Here is a 25,055-nt window from a genome sequence, read left to right as displayed (position 1 = left end):
TGAAATAGCTTACGATAAAATTGAATAAAACTACAATATATATGCACAAAAATATCTTATTCTTTGCATTTAAATAAACATAGGTTACAATTTCACACTTACAAATTAGAGACATAAGCGTCAGAACATAGATTTATTATTTATAGATTAGCATGATTACATTGTCTTGCTTTCATGAAAAAAAAACAAAATCAAATAATTTAGAGAATCACAATTTTTTGTATTAAATTATGTAAATTTTATTAATATTATTTGTGACTTGAATCTGGATAAAATAAGTCATTAATTTAATCATTTAATATTATCAGAATAAATAAAAATTAAATTATTTGGACTTGGGAAATAAAACGGGTAGATAAATGTGCCGTCTTAAGAACACTTATCAATTGTATTAACAAAAATCTTAGATTTTTGAGGGAAAAAAATCCAAGCATTTCTACATAAATGATAAAAAGCAATCACTGGGTCAAAACTTTGGAAAAAAGACGGGTTTTTATCACAATTAACAAACGAAACAAAGTCAATATAATGCCGAAATTATGCTTGGAATTGAAAATTATCTTGACATTTTGCATAAAATTTATAAACTTTTAACAATCAAAAGGATAGGTAGAATTATATATATAGAAACAAAAATAACTTAAACTGTTTTTAACCTATTTTTTTATCATATATCAAAAATATACTAGGACACCAGTAGAATCAGACTGCAGAGCCCAAATTTGAATTAAGTCCCCAATAAACTTTTTTTGGGGGATTTAAAAATCAATTTTATATGTTGCTGTGATCATTTTGATGGAAGCAAAAGCATTTTTTAGTTTGGGGTTAAATTGTTTCTTACAGAACAATTTGATGTGATTCAGATTATATCAATACAATAGTAAAAACTCTACTCTGTTCGATGCAAATAATTTTTTTCTAAAACAATAATTTATATAGAAGAAATTCAACATTAAAATAAAACATATTATTCTGAAGTCTGAACCAATTAAAAGTCTCGTTTCATTTCAGTTTTTTACAATTCAAAAAAGAGTGTTTTCACAAAGTGACTTATTTCCAATGTAGTTAAATAATTTTTATTTAATTAAAATGAAAAGAATGAAAACTATACACATAAAAGATACATGCTTTTAAAAAATATTTTAAAAAATAAGTTTGAATAATCTTATATTTTATCATATTTGTATATGTGACAAAAAACAATTTGTTGTATTGCGTAAACGTTTGTTGTCATCTTTCACTATTTAACCCTTTACAGCCAATTTTTTGTGTGTTTTAAATAAGTGATGGAAAACAAGCACGATAAAGTTAATTCATTGATATATTGTAAAGAATTAAGTTTTTAATGAATTAATTTAGATGAAATCAAAAGGCCTAATTTTACTCTAAACCAGAATACTATATATATGAAGCAAAGCACTCTAAAAGCTACGAATTTTACCCAAATAAAAAAAGACCTTTTGCTCTGATCAAAAAAGACCACAGCAACAGTAAAATTAATTTTTAAATCCCCTCAAAAAAGTTTATTGGGGACTTAATTCAAATTTAGGCTCTGCAGTTTAATTCTACTGGTGTCATAGTATATTTTTGATATATGTTTTAAAAATAGGTTAAAAACAGTTTAAAGACAATTATAAATCGGCATAAGAAATAAAATCCAACATACATATCAGAATAATGAAATAGAATAATGAAATAAAATAAAACTTACATGGGTGGGTAGATATTTCTTTTAGATAAATCTTAGGTGAAAGCCCTAATATTATAGTTCAAAGCAATTATAGTCCTTGTATCTACAATATTTTTTTAGAGACTTTACAATAAAGCTCTGAAACGCCGCTGACTTAACACCATAAACCATAATGAAATACAGGGGTGTATATATTGCAAATTTGACACTGCTAAATGGGGTGGGGGGAAGGAAATAAAAACTATGTGGTTGGGGAAAAAATACAAAAAATAAGAGAACTGAAATGATTTTTTTTCATTTTTCTCTCCTCTTTGGTGAAAAAAAACCTAAAAGAATATGTGGGAGGGGGGATATTATGGATAAAATAAAGAATTCTGAAAATATTTTCCATTTATCCCCTTCCTTACTGGAAAAAAAAACAAGGAAAAAAAAATTTTTGCAGCAGGGGAAAAAAATTAATATTGTGCAATATATTTGAGAGGATAATTTTTTAATATTCGAGGAAAATTGTCTAAAATTATAACTTAAAATAACGAAAAATTTAATTTCGTTTCTTTACCTTTCCAACACATAGACGAAAGCAGATTAGAGAAAGCATATCATATTTAATAACATTATGGATCCTCTACAAAATATATGACCCTTCAAAATTAATCTATATTAAGAGGTATTTTCTTTACAACTCAGAAACGGTTTCCAATGAAACCTCTATTTAACAATTTAAATAGGTCACATTTAGTTTTAAAAAAATTATATTTTCCCTATATAGGTGGGATATCAAAACTGAAAATTTTATTAAAATAAATTATACTGAAAATCTTGATTTATATTGAGATCATTTCTTGTAGTAATGAATAATTTTGTACAATTATGCATTGTATTTTTGTTACTATAGTTACATGATTATGACAACTATTATTTTATTAGCTTCCATCATTTAGCCGACACTTTAGTGTACCTTCACATCCGTAGATTATTGATACAGCAAAACTTTACCCCTCACCTTTAAATTCTGCGGGACGGGTAACATTCAGGGATCTTAAGGGATAAGACAATGAACGATAAACAAGATAATCCACTAGTTTTGAACCAACCACAAAAGTTTTGAGCCAGCGAATAAAGGGGGGGGGGGGGTGGGGTTTAATGCAACCATGCAATGCAACGGCTGCCGTCTCGGCCGTTTAGGGGCTTTTTTTAGGGCAAAATTATCGATAACACCGATAAACTTTTTAAAATTTCTAGTACCAGCTGTTTAACAGCTAGAATCGACTTAAAAAGGCTGGTAGAAACTATAAAATGCCAAAAGTATAATTTTTAGGCCGAATAATGTAAAACTATCATTCAAAAAGTTGATTCCTCCGTAATTTATGATGGATTTGCCCTGAAAATAGCCAAAAACCGGCTTAACGGCTGAGCCGCCAGCCGTTACTTTTTCCAACTTTTTATTCGATTTAGGGAAAATAGACCTACCAAGGATTACTCATGCAAAATTTCAGATCAAAATTCGAATTCTAAGTGCCATTTATACAATGATTACGAGATGGTTGCATTACCCCCGCCCCCCCCCCCCCTTGTATTAGGATAACTTTGGGTAAAAGTGAATTTACTGTCCAATGCCCCCTCCCACCCTGGCAATATTAATATTAGATAAAGGGAAATATGGAGAGGGATAATACACCAAATATCAAAAGCTAAATGATCTCACTGATTGAAAATTTTGCTTCTAAAAAATCCTAGAATTATTCATTTAAAATTCTAAAAATTATCATTTAATTAACAACACAATACTCTATTCTTAAAATACTTTATCTTAAATATATCTTGCTTTTATATGATCAGAGCTTTGAACAATTCTTTAATAAATATTAGTTAAAGCAGATAAGAAAAATGTATGCTTTAGTTTTAAAATAGACATTTCATAATCTGTATTTTAGCTAAACTACTAATGCATCCAACTAGTAATCTTCATTTAAAAATTTTAATTACAGCATACATTACCAAAAATGACCGGTTTTTAAAATGGCCTAGCCCCCCTGTTATGAAGCTGTAACTCTATTTTTTTGTATGTGCTCTTTATATACATGTATGATGATGTTTGTATTAGTCAACTAGATCAAAGAACATTTTCCGCCATTCAGCAGGCTATAAAAGAAAATATTCAAAATGAAAAAATTCCGACCCTTATGTATTTTAAGTGAATTTTGGTGAAGCCTAAAAATAATATATTTCCAGTTCTTGATGCATACTTTTTGGGCTCAAATGACTTGTATGAGAGCTAGGAATTCGGGTAAGGTGTCCATGGAAGCAGAATTTTATGCTCAAGACAAAACTCGACACAACCCCTAACTTAATTCAATTTTACTGGGTGATTTTACAGTCTAAGTAAAATTTACTTTAACAAATAAGGGTCTGAATTTTTTCAATTTTAATATCTTCTTTTATAGCCTGCTGAATGTAGAAAAATGTTCTATGATCTAATTGACCGCAACAAACACCATAATACATGTATATAAAGAGCACACACAAATAAATTACAACTTCATTACAGGGGAGGGGCTAGATCATTATGAAGACCGGTCATTTTTCGTAACGTTTTATTGTAGGTTTCCCAATTTTGTACTTTTATAAGCATCATTTAAAGTGTCTGTCTACCTCCTTATCCTGCTTTTTAATTCAGAGAATATTTATTCAAAGCCATGATCTTAAAGTTAGTGTGCAAATTTATTGTTTGTACTCCATTTTCAATGAAGATACGATGAAATATATTTCTCTTCTACAACGAACTTGTAATAAATAAGCTCTGCTCGATTTGTCGTACAAAAATAAGCTGAACAAATCTCGGAATAAATCTCTGTGACTTTGTACTAAATCTACAATCTTTATAATTATTTCAATAAATATCAGCCTAGTTTGTTTATTTTTTATAAATTTTGTGACTAGTAAAATATTTTCTTTTCATAACAACGACATCTAATATAAAGTCGTGTATTTCTATATTATTATACTTGATTATGATACATGCAGTGAGTATTTTCTAATTTGAAAACCTATCATCAGCCCGCAGGGCTCAATCTCGCTCAAGGTTATAGTTTATCAGGTGCAATGTTATCGTATGTGTTGATAGAATCTTGTCTAATTAAACTGTCATGTTGCTGGTGGGTTGATGAACATATACTAAGTGTTATAGAATCTTGTTTCACAAGGCCAGAAGTGCAGGTTACAGGTTGTAGTGGTACTGTATCTTGGTTCATTATATTACTAATAGGTGGCGCCACTGTCGTGGCTACAAGCGCCATGGCGTCATTGCCTATTAGAGTTCCTTGCACAATATTTCTAGCCATTGTGTCATGGTTGTTTAGCCCGCCCTGGGCGATACTTCGTGCTAGAGAATCTTGGCTAACTAAATGTGCCACCTGACCTCCAGCAAAGCCTAGGGTTGCAATGGAACTTTGTCTAACAAGATTTCCTTGCGGCGGCTGCTGTGGTGTCGGTCGCGGAATAGCTATACCCACACGAGCTACAGATTCTTGACTGGCCAAACTGCTGCCCTGCAGATTTACTAAACCGCGCACAGAATCTTGGCTGGTAAGGCTGCCCTGCAGGTGTGACCCGGCCAGTCCAAGACCACGGACAAAGGAGTCCTGACTGACGAGGCTGGCTCGGTGTAGAGTGCATGACGCACTACTGGTTGGTCGTGATGTGCTAGAGATTGAAACAACTGATGGCAAAGCGGTTGCAGTAACACCAACCGAAGCAGCAACCATTGACAGCGGCACAAAAACTGTTGATGTACTGTTGCCAGACACGACAGCTGCTGTGGGCAGCGGCTCTGATATACTGCTGCTGATTGGCGGCTTTTTCAGCGGCACCAACTGATCAAACTTGGGCAAATCTATTGGTCCCTGGCGAAAGCAGCCGGATCCTTGTGGGGACATAAGATCCTCCACCCCGCCGATTCCGCTTCCGACCCCAACAGTGGCCAGGCTGCCGCCGTTACTCCCAGCCAGGTAAAATGAACCGTTGTCCGACCCTAGACTTTTTCTGACATCCTCGTTCGAGAATATGGACATTGATTCTGCGTGAATTCTCATTTGTTCCTCAATAACTTCTTTGAAGTCTGTTTCGCTTTGTTCAACAAAATTCAAACTTTTGCCGATGATTGAAACTCCTCGATCGACTAAAAAAGGTAAAATTAAATAGTAATACTTCAGGATCTCATAATAATCACGCAATGATATATAGCATGCACATTAAAATGTGAAAAGAAAAAACTGTTCAACTGAAATATATTTCCTTGTATAATAATAATATGGTTGTGGCCAAAAAAAAACATTGCTTTAACCACTAACTACATATGAGTTGTGGCCAAAAAAAACATTGCTTTAACCACTAACTACATATGACTAAAACAGAGGGGGAAAAAAAAGATATCTCAAAGCCGAGGAAAATTCAGTTTTTATCCCTTTACGTCCCAAGCGAGCACAAAAATTAACCTCCCAAAATTTTTAAATATATTCAAAATAAGATAGGGAATGTGGGGAGGGAAATTATTTCTTACGTCTTTGTGCTATCACGCGGTGCTATCATGTACCCAAATTCACGTAACCTGAAGTAAAACAACAAACCCCTCTTCGTTTTTTCCAATTTATTCTGAAATATTTTACTTACTTGGAGGATAATCAGGAGCTTTAATATTACTGGACACGCTGCCTTTGTTTTTATTACCCCCACCACCCCCCGGAAGAAAGGAGGGTATCCCAACCCCACTGCTAGAGTTAGTCTTGATGTCGCTCCGGTTCACCACAACGACCACATCCTTGACCTCGACGAGAGGACTGCCGAGTGGTGTCTCCATGACTCCGTCATGGCCCGGGGTGGACCTCATCTTCCGGTTATCATCCAGCATGTCCAGTTCCTCCTCCTACAAACAAACAGGACAGGTCTCTATGAATTGTATAAAATATTTCTAAGTTGAGCTTTCTCAACTTCTAAAACTATTTATTTTTTATCATCCCATCCCCCTTTAACAAGAATCCAATGCAGAATATATACCCGTGTTCCAACAGTAATTTGGGAGGTTTCCTTGTTAATATCCATAAAATGTTAACTCTAACAACCTTCCTTTAAATAACGACTTAATTTTCTTATGGGAAAATTCTACAGGGACTAATCAACAAACGATATCTTTAAAGTTAAAGAGGAAAAATGGTAGACAAATGTAAACAAAACTTCACAAATCAAAATTACTTAAAGACAAAACATAACGCCCTAACTATTTATTATTAATACCTGTCACAGGTTCAGATTTCTCTCTGATCGTTTCTTCTTTAGGGTATTCTCTCTGTATATGTATACTTGACATAGGATCATCATATCAACCATAACCTAAATATAGTTTTAATTTTAACTAGCAAAGTTTTACTTTAAATTAGTCTATAAATCGATCAGATTGTAGCAGCCTTTCCGAGTTGAGTTGATTTATTTCTGGATTGTAAATTATGGATCAAACGTTGAGATATTTATAATACAAAGTAGCTTGATGTCTGTCCGTCCGTCCCTTAATATCTCGGTAACCACTGAACCTATCAGATATTACTCTTTAGGGAATATACCTACTGGTCCTGTTGTGGGACACCCCCAACCCCCAAAAAACAAAAAAAAATCCCCCTGTAGCAGGGGAAAAAAATCTTGTGCAGAATATACACCCCTGGGCTAGGGGCGAAGCCGCTAGTAAGCTATTATAGGAGCTGGAGGGATGATCTAATAAGGTATGTAATACAAAATAACAGATCTACTTTACCACACACAGTTCGTTTAATTTGAAATAAAACTTTCATTAATGGCCCCTAGGCACGGGTAGTTATGTTAATTAAATTTTTTTTAGATCGGGTTTATGAACATCTCGGCTGTTTTTGAGATCTAAACTAAATATTAAACCATTCTAACCTGAAGGGAGCCGCATATAAAGAATTGTGGGGGCGTATTACGTAGGTAGAAATATGAGGTCTTGAAAACATCTCCAGTGGTCCACATCAACACCATAGGTACGGACATACCGTATGTTGACTTGTTTCGTAGATTTCTTAAATAGTGAATCACAACATTATTTGACTAAATTAAATTAAAAAATCAAAAATATGTAATTGGATTTGTAAGTTATTAAAGTTTTAAAATAAAGGCTTTAGTAATCGAATTATACTTCTAACAAAAAAATGGTTGAAAGTGGTATTTTTTTGCTTTTGAGCATTGTGTGGCAATATACCATTTTGTACGGATTTTTTGCTTTATATAAAGGTAAATTCTGACAGTAATAATTTCAAGTAACATTTCATAAAGCCAAAAAGGGGAGGGGGTTAATACAACCATCTCGTTATCAGTGATTAAATAGAACTTTATAGAGTTGATTCCTACGTATTTAATGATAAATTTGCCCTGAAAAAGCCAAAAAGGGGAGGGGGTTAATACAACCATCTCGTTATCAGTGATTAAATAGAACTTTATAGAGTTGATTCCTACGTATTTAATGATAAATTTGCCCTGAAAATAGGCAAAAAAGCGGCTAAAAGGCTGAGCCGCCAGCCGTTACTTTTCCAACTTTTTGCTAGATTTAGGAAAAATAGACCTACCAAGGATTACTCATGAAAAATTTCCGATCGAAATTCGAATTCTAAGTGCCATTTAATCATTGATTACGAGATGCTTGCGTTAACCCCCCCCCCCCTATTTGAAGTAGATTTTACCTATAGAACTGCGGTACACCAAGCAAAGCTTCGGTGAAAACGGCAACAAAGCCAATAAACTCCACAAACGGCTTGTACTCAATCAAGAAATACATGAGCATGGAGGCTAGGGCCGCCACGGTCATGGTGAACTCCACATAGGACGAGAAGTCGGTCCATTTCCAAAAGAAGGCCGGATCAAAATCTGTGAACACTCGCTCACGTCGCCTCTCTTGGACAATAACCTCCTATGAACAGTCAAAGAATAAAGAAACAAATTATACCTAATAATAAGAATAATATAGCTGTCTTTGTATTTGTTTTGGAGGTGGGAGGGATAGTACCACAACCCTTATTAAAAATAACCCCATCCCCTCCCCATACTTTATTTTTAAAATAGTTATAGATACCTCACTGGTTTGGGGGTTAGCATATAGACATAGTTAAATACAAAACTTTCATTATCTCATTTAAATTTAAACATTGATTTATTAGCATCAAAAGTTGTTAGTTAAGCATAAAAAGCAAGTTATGCATTAGTATTATATTAAAATAAGCAAGATTAATAGGTAAATTTGATGAGTTAGAGAAATGTTTAGTGTTTAAACAACATTGATCATATGTTAGTATATTCAGTATCACCCTTTCCTTACTTGTTCATTTAATAAACTTGAATGAGTTTCTGTGTGCGAGCTTTTATTTTCCTAATAAAATTAACACTATCAAATCATAAGACATTTTTTAAATGGATTAAACCTCATGTTGAAATCTGACCAAGTCTTAATATCAAATTCAAATATTCATAGCTGACATATTGTATATATATATATTTATGGGATAAATAAATAACTGAAATAATTTTCATTTCATACTTTCCTTACTCTTTCGAATACAGAGCTCCTAGATGCCAGATGCTAGTTATATTATTGTGCTTACCTTCGTATTGACCTTAACACAGAGCTGTACCAAAGCAAACATACAAATATTCATCAGAATACTTTGAATCAACAGAGGAGTCTCGTAATGCTTCCCAAACCAAAATACAATCCTAAAATATTTTATTTTGTTCAATCGGAGTTTTCCCTTTAAGTGCCTTGATGAGCACTACATCCTACTAGTTTTTTTAAAATGATTGATAATAAAGTTGGGTACTTATTCATTAATTTAGATTACTTAGTTACTGTTAGGCAAAGGAGAAAAAAACAACCCCCCCTCCCTTTACTTTATGTTATTTTAAAATTAAAAGAGTGGTTTCAATGCTTAACTGAAAATTTGTAGGTATGCACTCATCATTTTCAGGTAAATTCAATATTAAAAGTAGAATTTAAACTTTCATATCATGCTTAAAAAAAGATAAGAAAAGTTAAGAGGCAACGTTAGGATTTCTTACTACCCTTCTGTCTCAAAACTTCAATACTATTAATTTTTACCTCATGGTATTAGCCATTAAAAGGGCCAAGCATACATACAGTGAAAACCCCTAAAACAAATGAAATATATATTTAATATTTAAGTGTTAAAGACTTCCTTTACATTTTTCCCCCTAACCACTATCTTTCACCCCCCCCCCCCCTTTGGCAGTCAACCATGCAAAATATACACCCTTAAAAGAAACTGAACAAAATTTTTTTTACCTGTGTATTTTGTGATTTTCTGATCTGTACATATTGAGGTACATAGGGGACAACACCACCCAACATTATTGCCAGCTCGCATGATACAGTTATCAACTATAAAAGAAATATTATTGCCAGCTCGCAGCATACAGTTATCAACTATAAAAGAAACATTATTGCCAGCTCGCAGGATAAAGTTATCAACTATAAAAGAAATATTATTGTCATTAAAACAAAGTGTTATTCTTCTTGAAAGGATAAAAGTAATAACCTAATCTAATATAGTTAGCTAGGTATTCAGTACAAGTTGCCAAGATAGAATTTTCCAATAAAATTCAGGGATCTTAATAGATAAGACATTGAACAATTTGATATACATACCCAATGATGATAAAACAAAATTACTCCATTTAATTTAATAGACCAAATTTTTTTTTGAGTGGTTCAGAAATGTCCAAAAGCTTTAGAGTCAACGAATAAGATATTGTGGTTATGCGTTCACAAGGAAAATCTCAAAGACATGTTTATCAAATAAAAGCTTCAAAAAAAGAGTAGCTACACTACTATCATTACCTGTACAGTGAGAGCCTGTATTGTTTGAAAATGATTCTCTTCCGTTGTGTCGGAAGCGTTTGTTTCCTCCATCTTTATAAAGTTCTCCTAAATGAAACAAGGATAGTTCTATCCAATTGCAGAGACGAATTTTTTTTGTATACATGTAAGCTTTTAACATAATAGTAATGTCGACCTTATTCAATTTAAATTCTAAATGGGCATTAACGTTTAATTATATCGTAATATCGGCTGTAGCCAACTGAACCAATTTAAATATATTAATTTGTCTCATTAGTAATGACGGCCTATTAAACTCCTCCATAAAACATATTTTCTGTTTATTTTGCTCGTCAATTATACTTTCTGCTTACAAGTCTAAGAAATTTTCAAATTTGTATCGCATATTCTCCAAACATAAATTAAAGCAATGAAAATATACGCAAGCCCCCCCCCCCCCCTTTAATCAAAATTAAAGTTTGTGAAAAAAAGTGTACCTTCGTGAGGTCCGTTTTGTCCGCTTTCAAAATCTGGTCCAAGTGTGTTGCGGAGGGTGGCGAGTTAAGACTACCACATTTTTATTTTTCTGAAGAGTTGAAAAAATGCAGAAAATACAAGAAGAGTAATAATGATGAACAGCAAAGGCTTCTAGTTTAGTATTTCCAAATGCCCCAATCAATATTAATGCATGCGCGTCTTTGGGTAGGAATTAAGTAATAATTATTTTTATTCTATGTTCTTTTGTAAAGAGTAACAAAAATACAAAATATTGGGTTTATTAATTCACCAGGACAAAGCTTAGGCTTTAGAGTTATTTTTGATAAAGAAATGCAATTGTTTAATCAACACAAATGTTACAAATAACTAAGAGCCCAAGCCTTGTTTTTGTACAATAAACGTGTATTGTATAATATAAAATACTTTGGCAATAATGTTGCAAGATCCTAATCAAAATATTAATCAGATTATTATATTGCTGGAATAATATCATTGGGATGGATCTGATGAGCATAATGTTGACAATTATTTTATCCCAGAGACTTCAAAATTTTCGTGGATTTTTTTTATCTGAATGATTAAAATATTTTGGGGTCACGTTAATGATAGAAAATAACAACTACAACTAGGTTCAAAGAGTCAAATTTTGTTATTTGTACAATATACATTTCTGATACACCTTGTATAAAGCACATTAAAAACAAATAATCATATTTGGGACAAATTATATAAAAAAAATAGAGAGTAAAAAAACTGAGGTACAGACGTGAAACATTACAAGTACAAGATTCATACATTTCAGCTGGCTTATTTTAATGGTTGGGTTGGTTTGTTTTGTTTGATGTGATGATTGGTGAGGTGGTAACACGAGACAGTCAGGTTTCAGGATAGGATTTCAGTTTCAATGGTCAGGTGACCTGTTATTGTGCAGATAGATAGGTAGATAGTTCAATCAGCTGATTTTTTTTTTGAAAAAACAAACAGCTGATGCTAAGAAACCAGACTTGTCCAATTCAATGCCACATAATGTTTAAGTAGAAGGTATACTGGATGTATGGATGTGTTTTTATCGCATTCTGTACTTGTTATCCTCGGTTACTTGACACAGTTCACCCTATAAAAAGAATAATTGGATGATTTTTTTTTTAACACGTTGAAATGAATCATAAAGAATTGACCTCTTGGGGGATCAGTGCCGCTTCGGGTACATGACCTCTACACGCCAAATTGAACATACTCTGCTTGGAAATTACAGTGCAACACGCTCAATCACCCAGGTAAGGTAACACCTGATAGACAACATACTTTTTGATTGCACGACCTTTGTCTATAAGTCCTATTTGTTAAAAGTGATGAGGTGCGCCTATGTTGGGCCAAGGCATTCCCCTTCTCTGAACTATAAATGTCGCTCATCTGACATAGCAGCAGTGGGAACCATTTTTCACGTCTTTAGTTTTTGACGCGGCGTTGAGTCATGATTCGATCTCATCACCTCCCCTATGACGAGCGGATGCGATACGCGTTCATCATAAAGACTTGATTGTTAGTTTATTTCAGAGATAAAGGAAGACAAAAAAATAAACAATCTGAAAAAATCAAATCCTGTTGCGAAATATATCAAAACCATTTTTTTTCTTGTAAATTGCATCTTTTATACTGATAAAAATAATTTCAATTTTCCAATCACATAAAACTCTACTTACGTTGAATTCAATCTTGATGTTGAAGTCCATGTCCCTGTTGTTCCTCTCGTTGGGGACCATCTTGAAGGTTCCCTTCACCTCCTCACCCTTCTTGCAGGTCAGATAGTCGTTCAGGTAGAACACAGTCTAGATATTACAAACAATTATGAATTATCCAGGAATAAAGGATGGGACACTTGGATCTAAAATTAAATCTCTTTGGTTACAAGAATTAACGCAAATATTCTTGTTTTGGCTATTCTAAAAACTTTCGCCACTAGCCATAATGCCGCTGGATTTGACCGCTCCTAGCAGACCATGTAAATTGAAATAAATCAACACAAACACTAGCAGACAAAAGTTTACAATGACGAAATCTACATATATATTTGTATTTCCTTAAAAAAACATTTATAGACAGGAACTTACAGATACAAAGTTACATTTCATTAAAATATTTGCCTTTGATAACTTTTTACTTGAAAGACTGATACATATCTCAATTTTAAAATAGCTGGCTTTCTTGGTATACTAGATATACTTGGTGTATAAATGCATAACTAATGTAGTTTTAATGCAGATAAATGCCCACGAAGAAAAGGAAAACATATAAATATAACATAATTTTAGTACTGATCCTTTTCTAGAAATCACATAGGGTGTTTTCCAGGTTGCTTTTTAAATAGGATATATATTTTTTAAAAGATGTGGTTATCATTAGGCATATAATGTAAAACTTCATCTTCAGTTCCGTTAGTTACATTTTGTAGGCTGGTTTTCGAGCAAGTGAAGCGTGGTGATTTTTTGAGATCCAGAACATAAATATTCTTTCGAGGAATAATCCCCCCCCCCTTGTGCTCTAGGGACAACTTTAAAATCTTTTTTTTGCAATTTAAGAATAATTTTGAGAGTAAAAGTGAAAATATGCATTTTTGATTTAATATTTACGTCAAAAAGGGTGCCCTAAACCAAATGCAAATAAAGTGCTCTTTAATCCATCCCTAAGTCAGTCATTTCAATTTTCGGAATTACGCTACTTACGGATATTTATATTATTCACAAGTATAATATTCATAAATGTTATTAAAAGCGAAGCTTTTCTTGAATAGGGTCGGTCCGTCAGTACGTAACGGATGGATCTTTTCGTTAATTTAGGCATGTTAGAATTGTCCTATCGATTTAAAACTGCATGATGATTCCTATAGGAGTTGGGTACGAGCTAGAAAGCAAAGCAACTCTATAATCGTTCCCAGAAAGTCCGTACGTCCATTTTTTAAACATGTTGCTTTTTAACTTTAACAATAAATTTTTATGTGATTAAATTATCCGATTGGTCCGATTTATGGAATACTGATTCGTAGGACAACAAAGTACATTGTTAAAAGCGAAGTATCTCTATAATAAAGTCCGAAAATTGTAGGTATGTCCTTGAAAATATCCTGTATTTTAGCAGTTTTTCAACAGATCTACTTACAATTTTGTTTCGTTCGTAATACATTTTTTTTCTGATTATTCTGTTATGACACTCTACTCAAGTGTTAATGTTCGTTTATACTACCGTTTCAGAGCTTCGCTTTTAAGGATGTTTTCATCCTTGTTTTTATATTTTCATTATTAACAAGTATTTAGGACAAAATGGTTGTTTCGTGACAAGTTCAATTACCAAACCATAATTATGTTAAGTAAACTTGGGCCACAATTTTGGACAATTTTTTCAACAAAAAAGATTTTCATTTTATTATTTTTATTATTTGCTATTATTTTATTAATTTTCAATGTAGCTTCTCTACAACCCGTAAACTTTATATTTAACTTGTTTTAGGTAGCGAAGATACTCTATTATTAACAGTCCGTTCGTCACATCAGGAGCGTCCAAGCTATTTTATTTCGGGGTGTACAATTTTTGCCCCCCCCCCCCAATAAAAAAATTGTTTGGGGTGGTAAAAATACCCCCTCCTAAATGGTTGGGGGGTGCCGTAGGGGTAAATTTTAAATGGGGAAGGGGGGCTAAAATAAAAAATATTTTGATTCGTTGGGGGGGGGGGGGGGGGGGGAATCAACCCTTTACCCCCCCCCCCTTGAACGTCCTTGCGTCACATAATGGATGTAATGTTATTTTCTAGTCTGCAATTTTTTTTTTACAAAGATTCGTTTACCAATGAGACTCCAGCCAAGAACAGTATCATGTATTTAAGTAATTTTTCATCACAGTAATAAATACACTATGTATTTTGTTTAAATATTTAATTTTTATTGAGTTCGGAACTCTTCAAGTGTCTTATTTTCGTTTGTCTTGTAGTCTAATTTTTAAGCTTCGCTTGTATGTTTGCTTTCATCCTTGTGTAACTGTACTTTTATCACAAGATATTTAAGAAAGGATAGTCACTAAGTTGAGAGTATTAGAATGTTACTTTGAACTATTTCTAACTGATTCATGCACTCAAGTTAACATGCCAAGTATTACATCACACACAAACAACAAACTTACACACAAATACATATTACACACACACATACTTTCACATGAAGGAACAGGAAAAAGATACGGTTTAATCCATGAAATCAAAAATTAAAAATGTCTGTGTCTACGACAACAACAAAACTTCAGATTTGTTTTAAACCGGAAAATAATATAAAAATGTTTTAATTTAAGCTGTTTAGAGATAATATTGAACTTATAAACACACTTTATTATTTAGGTTTACACGATCTTATGAGTTATAAGGGCATCAAATATTTTAAAATCTTTCAAGACAGTACAAAAATATTTTCTTTTGGAATAAAACCGATTCTGAAATCCTTAAGGAAACCTCACCACAAAGTTCACGGAAACGTTAATATTCCTTAATTCCTGGAAAGCCATATCTAAATCTGAGATTAAATATTGACAGATAGGGTATACAGATATTTTGATCTATGTTATGCATTATCTAAGAAACACACAAATTGTAAAAATATTTCTGCAAGTTTGAAGCTCATTTGACGCATTTTTTTAGGGAAATGTAGAAAAATATTACGCATTACTACATAAAACATTTTCAGTATTAAATAAAACACATAGTATGATCCAATATGTTTTTATACAGTGAAGCTTCTCATAGGTCCTGGGAAGGTTTTTAACTATTTTAGGGGCGGGCAACCTCCCAAGAATGTTCGACCCTAGAAGAAAATGGCACCCACAAAATTTTATTTGAATTTTTCTTTTCAAAAACTAAACTTAGAAGTTGGGAGGGAGAGGGGCGGAGTGTCGCCCCCCCCCCCTCCCCCTAATCAAATGCCTCTAGAAGTAGATGTAAGGTCGATAAATGTTTACAAAATACATGAATTAAAATACGAAATCCTACACATAAATAAGACTATTTATAGAAGCTTCAATATTTAAATAATAAATGCACAGTTATAGCTGTGTATTAATGCTAATTTATAATAGCGCAGCTATATTCTACAACGCTGGTGTGTCCATCTGACAAACTATGAAATTAATTGCGTGAAATAAATTAACTAAATATCGACGAATTGAGAACTCTTACACTGGATAAAAAGTTAAAATAAGGCATAAAAATTTCCTTTAATACAATGTACATCTGCCATGCCCAGGGCTGTGCAAAACCCGGGTTTTTTTTAAAAATACCCCGGGGTTGTGGAAAATAGGGGTTTTACCCGGGTTTTAGGGGTTTCTTGGGGTTGTTTGGGGTATTTTGGGTTTTTATAGTTTTTTATACTGTAAAAGCTTGAATAATACATTATATACAGCATGACCCTCAAAAAAGTATTTTTAAGCATCTGCAGCCCTTATTTCTCAATGAATTATTAAAAAATGCATATGTCCTTGTTCTCCATAGTATTCCACGTAAGTAGATATAAAAATATTTTTTTTACCTCCATTAACACCGGAGATTTTTAGAGCTAAAGTTTTGAAAAAGTCACTGAGAAAAAGAATTTTTTTTTGTTTCTCTTATTTTTTGGATGGTTATATTATGTTTTTCTGGCAATTGAATAATGAGACATAAAGAAAAACAAGTTAATTAAATATTTCTTTTTTATTACACCTAAAAATATCAATTTTTAATGGCAAAAAATACTACTGAATGAATTGATTATTTGCAAATTTTAGGTTATTTATTAACCCTTATTTATAGAAAAGGATTAATTATGACAGTTGCTCCGCCTACTTTTCTGACATCTCAATTATTTAATAAGGGGTAAATTAAGCTTTTTAGACTAAAAAATCAATATGTTTTATTTTTATTTTCTTTATAACTTTTTTGTTATTAAAGTTAGGATTGTGAAACAAAAACAATTTTCCTGCTATATTCATAAAGATTTATTTGGTTTTTTAATCTTAAACAATTTTGCCTAATAAGTAAGTTTTTCAAAATATCATTAAACTAAAAAGACTCAAAAAATGTGTGTAAAAAAATGCTTTTTACTAAAAAACTAAATTTTTTATTTCATTTTTGTATAAAGTTTCTGCTAGTAACAAAAATAAAAGGATTTCTAGCTTAATTTTGCTAAAAAAGTCGTATCATGTTAAAAGTTACTTTTTCCTCAGTCACTTTTTCAAAACTTTAGCACTAAAAATCTCCGGTGTTAATGGAGGTAAAAAAAATATTTTTTTATCTACTTACGTGGAATACTATAGAGAATAGGACATATGCATTTTTTAATAATTCATTGAGAAATAAGGGCTGCAGATGCTTAAAAATACTTTTTTGAGGGTCATGCTGTATAAGGAGGGGGGTTTTAATGCAACCATCTCGTAATCTCGTAAATGGCACTTAAAATTCTAATTTGGATCTGAAATTTTGCATGAGTAATCCTTGGTAGGTCTTTTTTCCCTAAATCGAACAAAAAGTTGGAAAAGTAGCGGCTAACGGCTGGCGGCTCATCCGTTTAGACATTTGTTGGGTATTTTCAAGCGAAATCCATCACGAAACCTCTTTCCACATAATGCTCTTTTCCGATCCAAAACGTTTTCAAACGGTTTTAGCCGGAAGTTGCTGGTACTAGAAATCTAAAAAAATGTTTTTTTGTATCATTTCACATGATTTAAAGCAAAAATATGTTTCAAAAAGTTGATTCCTACGTAATTTATGAAGATTTGCCCTAAAAATAGCCAAAAAACGGCTGAGCCGTTAGCCCTTACTTTTTCAACTTTTTTTTCTATTTAGGGAAAATAGACCTACCAAGGATTACTCATGCACAATTTCAGATCAAAATTCGAATTTTAAGTGCCATTTATACATTGATTACGAGATGGTTGAATTAACCCCCCCCCCCCCTTTTATAATATGTAATAGACGATTTTTTTCTATGGCGCAGCGAGTTTCATAGTATTTTCACAGTAGCTTTTCTCTTATTTCTACCCCTGCGGGGCAATCATTACCCCTTAACTAACCTAACCTATTAATAGCTACTATAAAAATACAAAGAAAACCACTGTGCCATGAAACCAATTAGGTCCATTCTTTTAATATTTAGAAACAGGCTAGGACATAAGAAAGATGAAAGTTGGCTGCTATTTACAGGAAAAACAGAAAAAATGCAAAAATCTAAAGATCCTAAAACTGTACGTGCTTTTCTTGCTGGTTTATCTCTTCCTGAGCCCGTGACAACGGCAAAATCAAGCACAGCAGTCTATTCCTTTGTTAAATACATGCAAGGGGTCAATAAAAAACTTATTTATTGTATATAAACAATGAAAAATAAACTTTTTTTGAAACAATTTTTACTTTATTTTAATAAAACCCCAAAAACCTAAAACCCCTTGGGTTTTTAAAGGTGGGTTAAAGGGCAAAAAACCCGGGTTGGTTTTGGGGTGGGTTTTTTATCTGCAACCCTGGCCATGCCTAATAACACGTGACATAGCTATACAATGAATTGGAATATATGCACCCCCCCCCCCCCTCCTTTATTTAATGCTACGCTCCTTATGAGCAAAATTGTTCCTATTAAGCTTTTAATAGTTACATCATAAAGGTGTTTCTTTTTGTCAGCTTTAATATTTAAGTTAAATAAGAAACAGGGAAAAGTGATAGGAAAACATTTATTAAAATTTTTTTTTTTTGTCTGAATCTTTAGATTTTAACAAATGCTAAAGTTTTAGACTTTTAACATTCTAATATTTAAGCTTTGGCATGGTTTTATGCTATTTCCCTGCTAGTATAATATACAATATTATTCATTAGATGAAGTAAACCAAGACAATTATAATAGAACAACTAAACTAACTATAAGATTCAAGCTATTGCAGACATTGCCATTAATCACATATACGACTTCCAATATTTTTTTTTACTTCATTCATCAAAGGAAAAATTTTGTTCATAAACTTTAAATTAATCAAAAACTAATCATAGCAAATTTCTTTAGACTTCGTACGGATGGTCGAACAAGTTCTCGTTAGCTAGTTTGGCTTAAAAAAGTGATTTTGTCTTGTAAAAATCTTCTTTCTAGATTTTATTAAAGTTTTTTTTTTTAAATAAGTTAGTTTAGTCGACCTTCAAACCCTTTCCTTACTTCGCAAACTTTTAAATACAGTCCATAATTTTCAAATAAGAAAAACGTTTCTTTATTTTTGTTTTATTTGCTGAAGACCTGTTTCTATGTTTTAATATGTAATGGCTCCTAAAACTCAAATTGAGACAATATTGTATTCTAAATTTTTGAACGAATATCAAATCAACTAAAAGCTTCTATACATAAGGCAGGGATCTTAAAGGATAAGACAATGGGCGATAAAATGATATACGATCCCAACATATTGGCAGAAACTATTCCTTTAGTAGATTAAACTGTTGGTTGAAACATTCTACCACTCTTGAAGAACCAACCATACAAAATCGAAAAAGAAAACTTAACAGTAAATTTATGGGTAATGGTGTAAAAAATAGTTCAACGTCCCCTCTTTCCCTGTACAAAAAATGTAATTACCTTACGTTGTCTCATTCATCCCTTAAAATCCTATAAGGCGCAATTAAATTAGAATGGTACCTGCTTCCAGTGAGTGTAAGGTGCCTCTGGGGCTGTGGAGAAACCAACTCTCTTGTGACAGTGGGTAAACTCAATGTTGAAGAAAGTCACAAGGGCCTAAAAAATAATTCATTTGTTTCACAAAAGATATATACATTGAACTCTTTCAATTGTTGATTCATTTGTTAAAGCCTGACCTTTGAAATGGGTTCGATCTCGACTCAACCCGTGGCATAACTAAAGTTGTACCTATTGCTTCGATAATACATGTGCGACTAAAAGTTAAGAGTAGAGGCTTTACTTTTGCCAAACAGGCAATTCTAATTATAGTGCAAAGATTAGACTTCCAGAAAAGGGTTGTGCAATCAAAGGGTTTGCTGTCTTTATTAGTTTAAATATTAGAACTTTGGAACCTACTATCAAGGTCTGTCCCTACTATGCAGGGTTTCGGATCCGGATCCGCATATTTTGAGTCCAAGGATCCGGATCCGGATCCGCAAAAAAAATGCGGATCCGGATCCTTAGACTTAAAAAAATGCGGAAAAAATGGAAAAATCTACCTAAATTTATAAAAAAAATCTCAGACATTCTCTTGATGAGAGCCAATCTTTAAGGTTTAGGTTCAGACTTGAAATTAAAAGTATTTTTGACTTCGAATTAAAGAATAAATTTTTTTTGAAAAATTTGGTGATTTTATTTTTATTGTCAAAGATCCGGATCCGGATCCGCACTGACCAAATTTTGAGGATCCGGATCCGCATAAAATCAATGCGGATCCGAAACCCTGCTACTATGTTATCAACCATCCACAAAAGGTTTTATCAGGGCTCGGCAGTTACGCGTAACCGCGTGTGAGCCTCATTGAAATCGTCATGTTATAGCTTTAAAATTCCGCTAGATGTATAAACCTGTTCCTAGTACACAGACAATCCAACTTTTCAAATTTTTATTTTTGTACACACGTGGGTTTAAATTTGAGGCTTATACGAAGCTGGGGCACGGCTGCCGAGCCCTTGATTTAATCCACTAGATAGTATTACCTGAACATAATCGTTGCGCTTTAGCTGGATCATGAAGTCGGACTGGAAGGGAATATCTTCTTTGGTGCAAGTCTGGATATCGATCTCCTGGAAAAATTGCATAAGATTTATAATTCTACTTCGAACATTCAGAATGGTCAAAACAAAGGGGGAGGGCGGATGAGACTCTAATAGAAACAAAAATTAAAAGTCAAAGGAACTAAACTAAAAAAAAGTTAAAGAACTGAAATTTGGCATGGCGGTAGCTATTATGAGGTATAATGGGGAACTGTAAAGAAACGGCGGCGGAACCACTGCTCTCGCCGAAAACCACCATTTTCCACCGAAATTATTTTTTGACTTTTCTCGCCAGACAATTTGGAATCATTTGAGAAAACTGTTTTTCATAAAATTTTCCTCGAATTTTCATTTGACATTGTGACTTTTTTTTCAATATTCAAACATTTCAGCTTTAAGTATCAAGCGCAGATATAAGGAAAATTAGAAAAGCTTATCATTTTAAGGCAACGTGTACAATAAAAAGAAAAATAATTTCGAGTACCTTTTCTTTAAACCATCTAAAAGACTGTTAGAAAACTTACCTTGAGAAGACAAGCGCTGGCAACAACCTGGTTCCTGTCGACAACATCAACCAGAGGCTCAGTGACAGCCACCTTACCCAGGGAGGACATGTCAAATCCATAAACATCCTCCCACCAGTGGATCTTGTCGTCCTTGTACTGGCGGTCCTCAATAGCTGTAACGAACAGGGTGGCTCTAGAACACAGCATAATGAATATGTAATGTGTATTATTTAGATTGTGCCATACAGCATAGTTTCTACTGTAGGAGTATCATAGGTGAATTTAAGGGGATAATTTTTATAACCTTAGTTACAAAAAAATCTGGAGTAGCTGCACAAAAAAAAATGCACAAAACAAAGAATACCTGTCGGGAAACATAAGACCGTTGGGGGCCAACCATTTATCTCTGGCATAGAGTACAGAGTCCAACATGGACTCGTAGAACAGGCAGTAACCCATCCACTCGGAGATGATAATGTCCACCTTGTCGATTCCTTCGGGTAGGGTAATCTCCTCGATTTTACCACGGATGATTTCAACCTAAAAATAGTTGTGTTAGAACTATGATTTATGATTTACGCAAAAATGTTCTTTTGTTATATCTATTTATAATAATAGTTTATTCCTTCATACTATTAATTAAATCTCAATTCTAAATTAAATATCATATGGGTAATTTCGGAGTGTAGTAGTCATGGAGTAGGACGAGACACTTTAGTACAGCCACATATGGTTAATTTTGTCTGCCTTGGTTATGAACTAACAAATCTGAATTCTTACCTTGTCCGAGAGATCGTTGTCCCTAACAATGTTTCTGGCATGTTCAACAATGCTAGACATGTCAACACCAATAACCTGAAAAGGGATTAAGAAATCATAAAATAGATTACAAATAGCTTCAGGGCTAAAGTTGATATCACCTAAAAACAAATATTTTGTATATTTTAAAACATCTTTGAAATCAAACAAAGCACAAAACTTCCTATCAACAGGAAATGGAAAGCTTACCTGTATTTTTTAATTTTAGAATAAAAATAACAGAGAAAAAGCGCTTTTAATCGACACTTTAATCAAACGCTTAGAAAAGTGAAAGAAAAAAATATTTCTATTCAATTAAGTTTGATGTCACTTTTAAATGAAATCTAACCTTCTTAGCTCCAGCCTTGGCAGCAAACATGGAGAGGATTCCAGTTCCACAACCAACATCCAGAACAATTTTGTCCTTGAACAGGTGCTTGTTGTGATACATTGAGTTCCTAAATCAAATAAGTTGTTTCAATCATACTCTTTGAAAACGATTCTATGTGTAGATTAATATCCCAAATCAAATATGAAGTGTAATTAAAAATCGAAGTTGATTCAAACTACACATCGGTAAACCTCTAGACAAAAGGGGGGGGGGGGGGGGGCGAAAGTGACACTTTTTGAAACCAAAACTAAAAATCAGCAAAGGAACTCAACTAAAAAAAAAGAGTTACAGGTCTGAGATTTTGCATGGCAGTTGCTTTATGGGGGTAAAATATGGAACTGTGAAGTAACGGCGGCGCAACCGCCGAAAACCAAAATTCGGCGGTTTTCGGCGGTTGCGCCGCCGTTTCTTCACAGTTCCATATTGTACCCCTATAAAGCAACTGCCATGCAAAATGTCAGACCTGTAAGTAACTCTTTTTTAGTTGAGTTCCTTTGACTTTTAGTTTGGGTTTCAAAAAGTGTCACTTTCGCCCCCCCCCCCCCCCCCCTTTAATAATAAATCTACTTTATAATACGTTCTCCACTATTTATCACGGTTTGCTTAACATAATAAAAAATGTCCAACCTGTAAGTAAGAGTTCTGACTTCATCCTTCAACATTTCCTCGTGAATACCAAAGTGAGCGTAGGAATCGAAATAATAATCCTTACTGGTCATCTCAGCGTTGGATACATCTCCTCCAGCCTGTAGGGGGTAAATATTAAAACAGGTGAATATTAACAATAAATTCAGCAGTCTATCCTATTCTTCAATAACAGCCAAGTTGAAGAAATTTATCATACCCATTGGATTACCAACGGACTAAAGGTGAATTCATTAAACTGTTCAAATTATAAAAGATAACTATTTCTAGTTTGAAACTTTAATTTTACAAAAGAACCTTAGGACATTCAGATCATTTGTTATATTACAATTTTGCTTTTGTCTGCTGAACCAAAGCATTTAAGGAGATGAACATTGGACGAGAAATTGATATACATCCCCGAAGATAAATAAAATACCCTTGCTTTCTGTAAATCACAATAATCGACTGAAAATTTGAACACACTAATTTCATAGCAACTCATCAGAATTCGATTAGGGTGACCCATAGTTTTTAAGTCAAACAGATATGGTCGAGTCATAAACTTTGAGTACCAGTGTAGTTTATTTGATTTGTCCCCTCCCTCCCTGTTATAAACGTGCTCTATTCCTCTTCTGAATACCCCGTGGGGTTATTACCTTAACTGGTTCTGGGACCGTAGCCACAGGGGCAGGTGTTGATTCCATTGGGGTGGCAGACATCACAACAAATAAGCCTTACTGATCCTATTACTCTGAAATTTTCAATGTTAATTTTATAGGTAACCATAAAATAGAGCTAGCTTATGTTAATTAGTGTAAGATTTCACTATCCGCTAAACCAATATGAACCCAGAGCATTAAAGCTTCTTGAAGGTCCAAAAGAGGTTTAAATCTTAAACTAATCGAGTAAGGTATTTCCACCCGTCCTAGAGAAATTCCCACTAAGAAACGCACTATTACCCCCAAACAATTTTACTCACTAAACTAAAAATAGCCTTTTAAAATAAGGTCTACTGTCCCCCCCCTCCCACATATTTTTTATGTGCCAAAAAAGCATAGACTCGATCTAGTTATATAATAATAAAATGTTAAAAATTGAAAAGTACGTTTAGCCGGCCACGCGATGCGCGCCAAAATTCTAAAAAGAATTTACCATGTACTTTCCAATTAGACTCGCTGAGAAAATGTATAAAACAGTTAATAACAGCACAAGAATTCGTTATTATTAAATCAATTTTAAAATGTATCAATAAAACACTGGATGATAGTTACTTGAAAATTAAAGTATTTAAAATCGTTCAAATCAATATTTAATAATATTAGGTAATGACAATGATATTTCGTATTTAAATTGTACAAAACTGTAAGAATTTATCAAAATTAACATAATTAATTGCATAAATTATAAATATTCAGCACAAAAAGCTAAAAATTAACACAAAATCTCAAACAACGGAATGAATCAGCGACCGAGGGACGGTGATTTGCGATTGCGCACGTTTTGTTTGGTGTACACTGAAATAAAAGCACAGTTTTTAAACAACTTTCTTTTTGAAGCAACAACGCCTAAAAGTTGTAAAATTTAATTATGTAAACTTTTAAATTAGGGCTGAAATTTTATTTTTGCGTGATTATTTAAAAAACTATCAGTATAAATATTTTGTCGTTGTTCAATCTGAATAAAGTTTTTTTTTAAAACTGTGCCCAAAGTTCATATGATTATTGAAAGAAATGTTTGAACCAATGAGAGACAAGATAGCTCTGTATACTGAGCTTCTATTAGACAAAATTCTGGATGAATGATCAACCAAAACCAACGAAAAAAATGCGTTCTTTGGTCGATGTCGTAATTGATCACATGAAAAGATACAAATTAAAAATCTTTTATTTGATGTTAAATTAAAATAG

General features: G+C 33.1%; 2 protein-coding genes across 5 annotated transcripts; both read right to left on the bottom strand.

The window, feature by feature from the left end:
• Positions 1–40: 40 nt before the first annotated feature.
• Positions 41–11,192, bottom strand: LOC145318847 (solute carrier family 66 member 2). 4 transcript variants are annotated; one of them, XM_080160507.1, is made up of 9 exons: positions 11,075–11,192; positions 10,599–10,685; positions 10,044–10,139; positions 9,840–9,889; positions 9,346–9,457; positions 8,431–8,657; positions 7,637–7,772; positions 6,980–7,075; positions 6,359–6,611 (listed from the first exon to the last, which is right to left on the bottom strand). In XM_080160507.1, the coding sequence occupies exons 2-8, from the start codon at positions 10,668–10,670 to the stop codon at positions 6,983–6,985; spliced, it is 786 nt and encodes a 261-aa protein (XP_080016633.1). In that variant the 5' UTR covers positions 10,671–10,685; positions 11,075–11,192; the 3' UTR covers positions 6,359–6,611; positions 6,980–6,982. The 4 variants fall into 4 exon arrangements, 1 of the variants encoding a protein (XP_080016633.1); XR_013879557.1 differs by lacking the exons at positions 8,431–8,657; positions 9,346–9,457; positions 9,840–9,889; ... (1 more) ...; positions 10,599–10,685; positions 11,075–11,192 and adding exons at positions 41–542; positions 1,712–1,786; positions 2,250–3,543; positions 4,343–5,867 and having other exon boundaries at positions 7,637–7,681; XR_013879556.1 differs by lacking the exons at positions 8,431–8,657; positions 9,346–9,457; positions 9,840–9,889; ... (1 more) ...; positions 10,599–10,685; positions 11,075–11,192 and adding exons at positions 41–542; positions 1,712–1,786; positions 2,250–3,531; positions 4,343–5,867 and having other exon boundaries at positions 7,637–7,681.
• A 946-nt stretch (positions 11,193–12,138) lies between these two features.
• Positions 12,139–24,631, bottom strand: Art1 (arginine methyltransferase 1). The gene is made up of 10 exons (XM_080160508.1): positions 23,805–24,631; positions 23,149–23,267; positions 22,480–22,588; positions 22,113–22,187; positions 21,697–21,872; positions 21,351–21,525; positions 20,770–20,856; positions 19,751–19,846; positions 12,779–12,904; positions 12,139–12,189 (listed from the first exon to the last, which is right to left on the bottom strand). The coding sequence occupies exons 1-10, from the start codon at positions 23,865–23,867 to the stop codon at positions 12,142–12,144; spliced, it is 1,074 nt and encodes a 357-aa protein (XP_080016634.1). The 5' UTR covers positions 23,868–24,631; the 3' UTR covers positions 12,139–12,141.
• Between the last annotated feature and the right edge of the window lie 424 nt (positions 24,632–25,055).

The sequence above is a fragment of the Acartia tonsa genome, chromosome 5 (genome assembly GCF_053477335.1).
Source record: "Acartia tonsa isolate MP-2025a chromosome 5, ASM5347733v1, whole genome shotgun sequence".
In the NCBI taxonomy this organism is placed as follows: domain Eukaryota; kingdom Metazoa; phylum Arthropoda; class Copepoda; order Calanoida; family Acartiidae; genus Acartia; species Acartia tonsa.
The sequence above is the reverse complement of the archived record's forward strand: the minus strand, read 5'-3'. Positions and strand labels throughout refer to the sequence as shown.

Excerpts from the sequence above, each read along its gene's own strand:
- Art1 (XM_080160508.1), bottom strand. The coding sequence starts at position 23,867 with ATGTCTGCCACCCCAATGGAATCAACACCTGCCCCTGTGGCTACGGTC. Across the intron at positions 21,873-22,112 it reads ACAACGATCTCTCGGACAAG|GTTGAAATCATCCGTGGTAA; the intron begins GTAAGAATTCAG and ends AACTATTTTTAG. Across the intron at positions 21,526-21,696 it reads GGTCTTATGTTTCCCGACAG|AGCCACCCTGTTCGTTACAG; the intron begins GTATTCTTTGTT and ends GCTGTGTTCTAG.
- LOC145318847 (XM_080160507.1), bottom strand. The coding sequence starts at position 10,670 with ATGGAGGAAACAAACGCTTCCGACACAACGGAAGAGAATCATTTTCAA. Across the intron at positions 9,890-10,043 it reads GAAAATCACAAAATACACAG|GGGTTTTCACTGTATGTATG; the intron begins GTAAAAAAAATT and ends CATTTGTTTTAG. Across the intron at positions 7,076-7,636 it reads TTATATGCGGCTCCCTTCAG|GTTATGGTTGATATGATGAT; the intron begins GTTAGAATGGTT and ends AACTATATTTAG.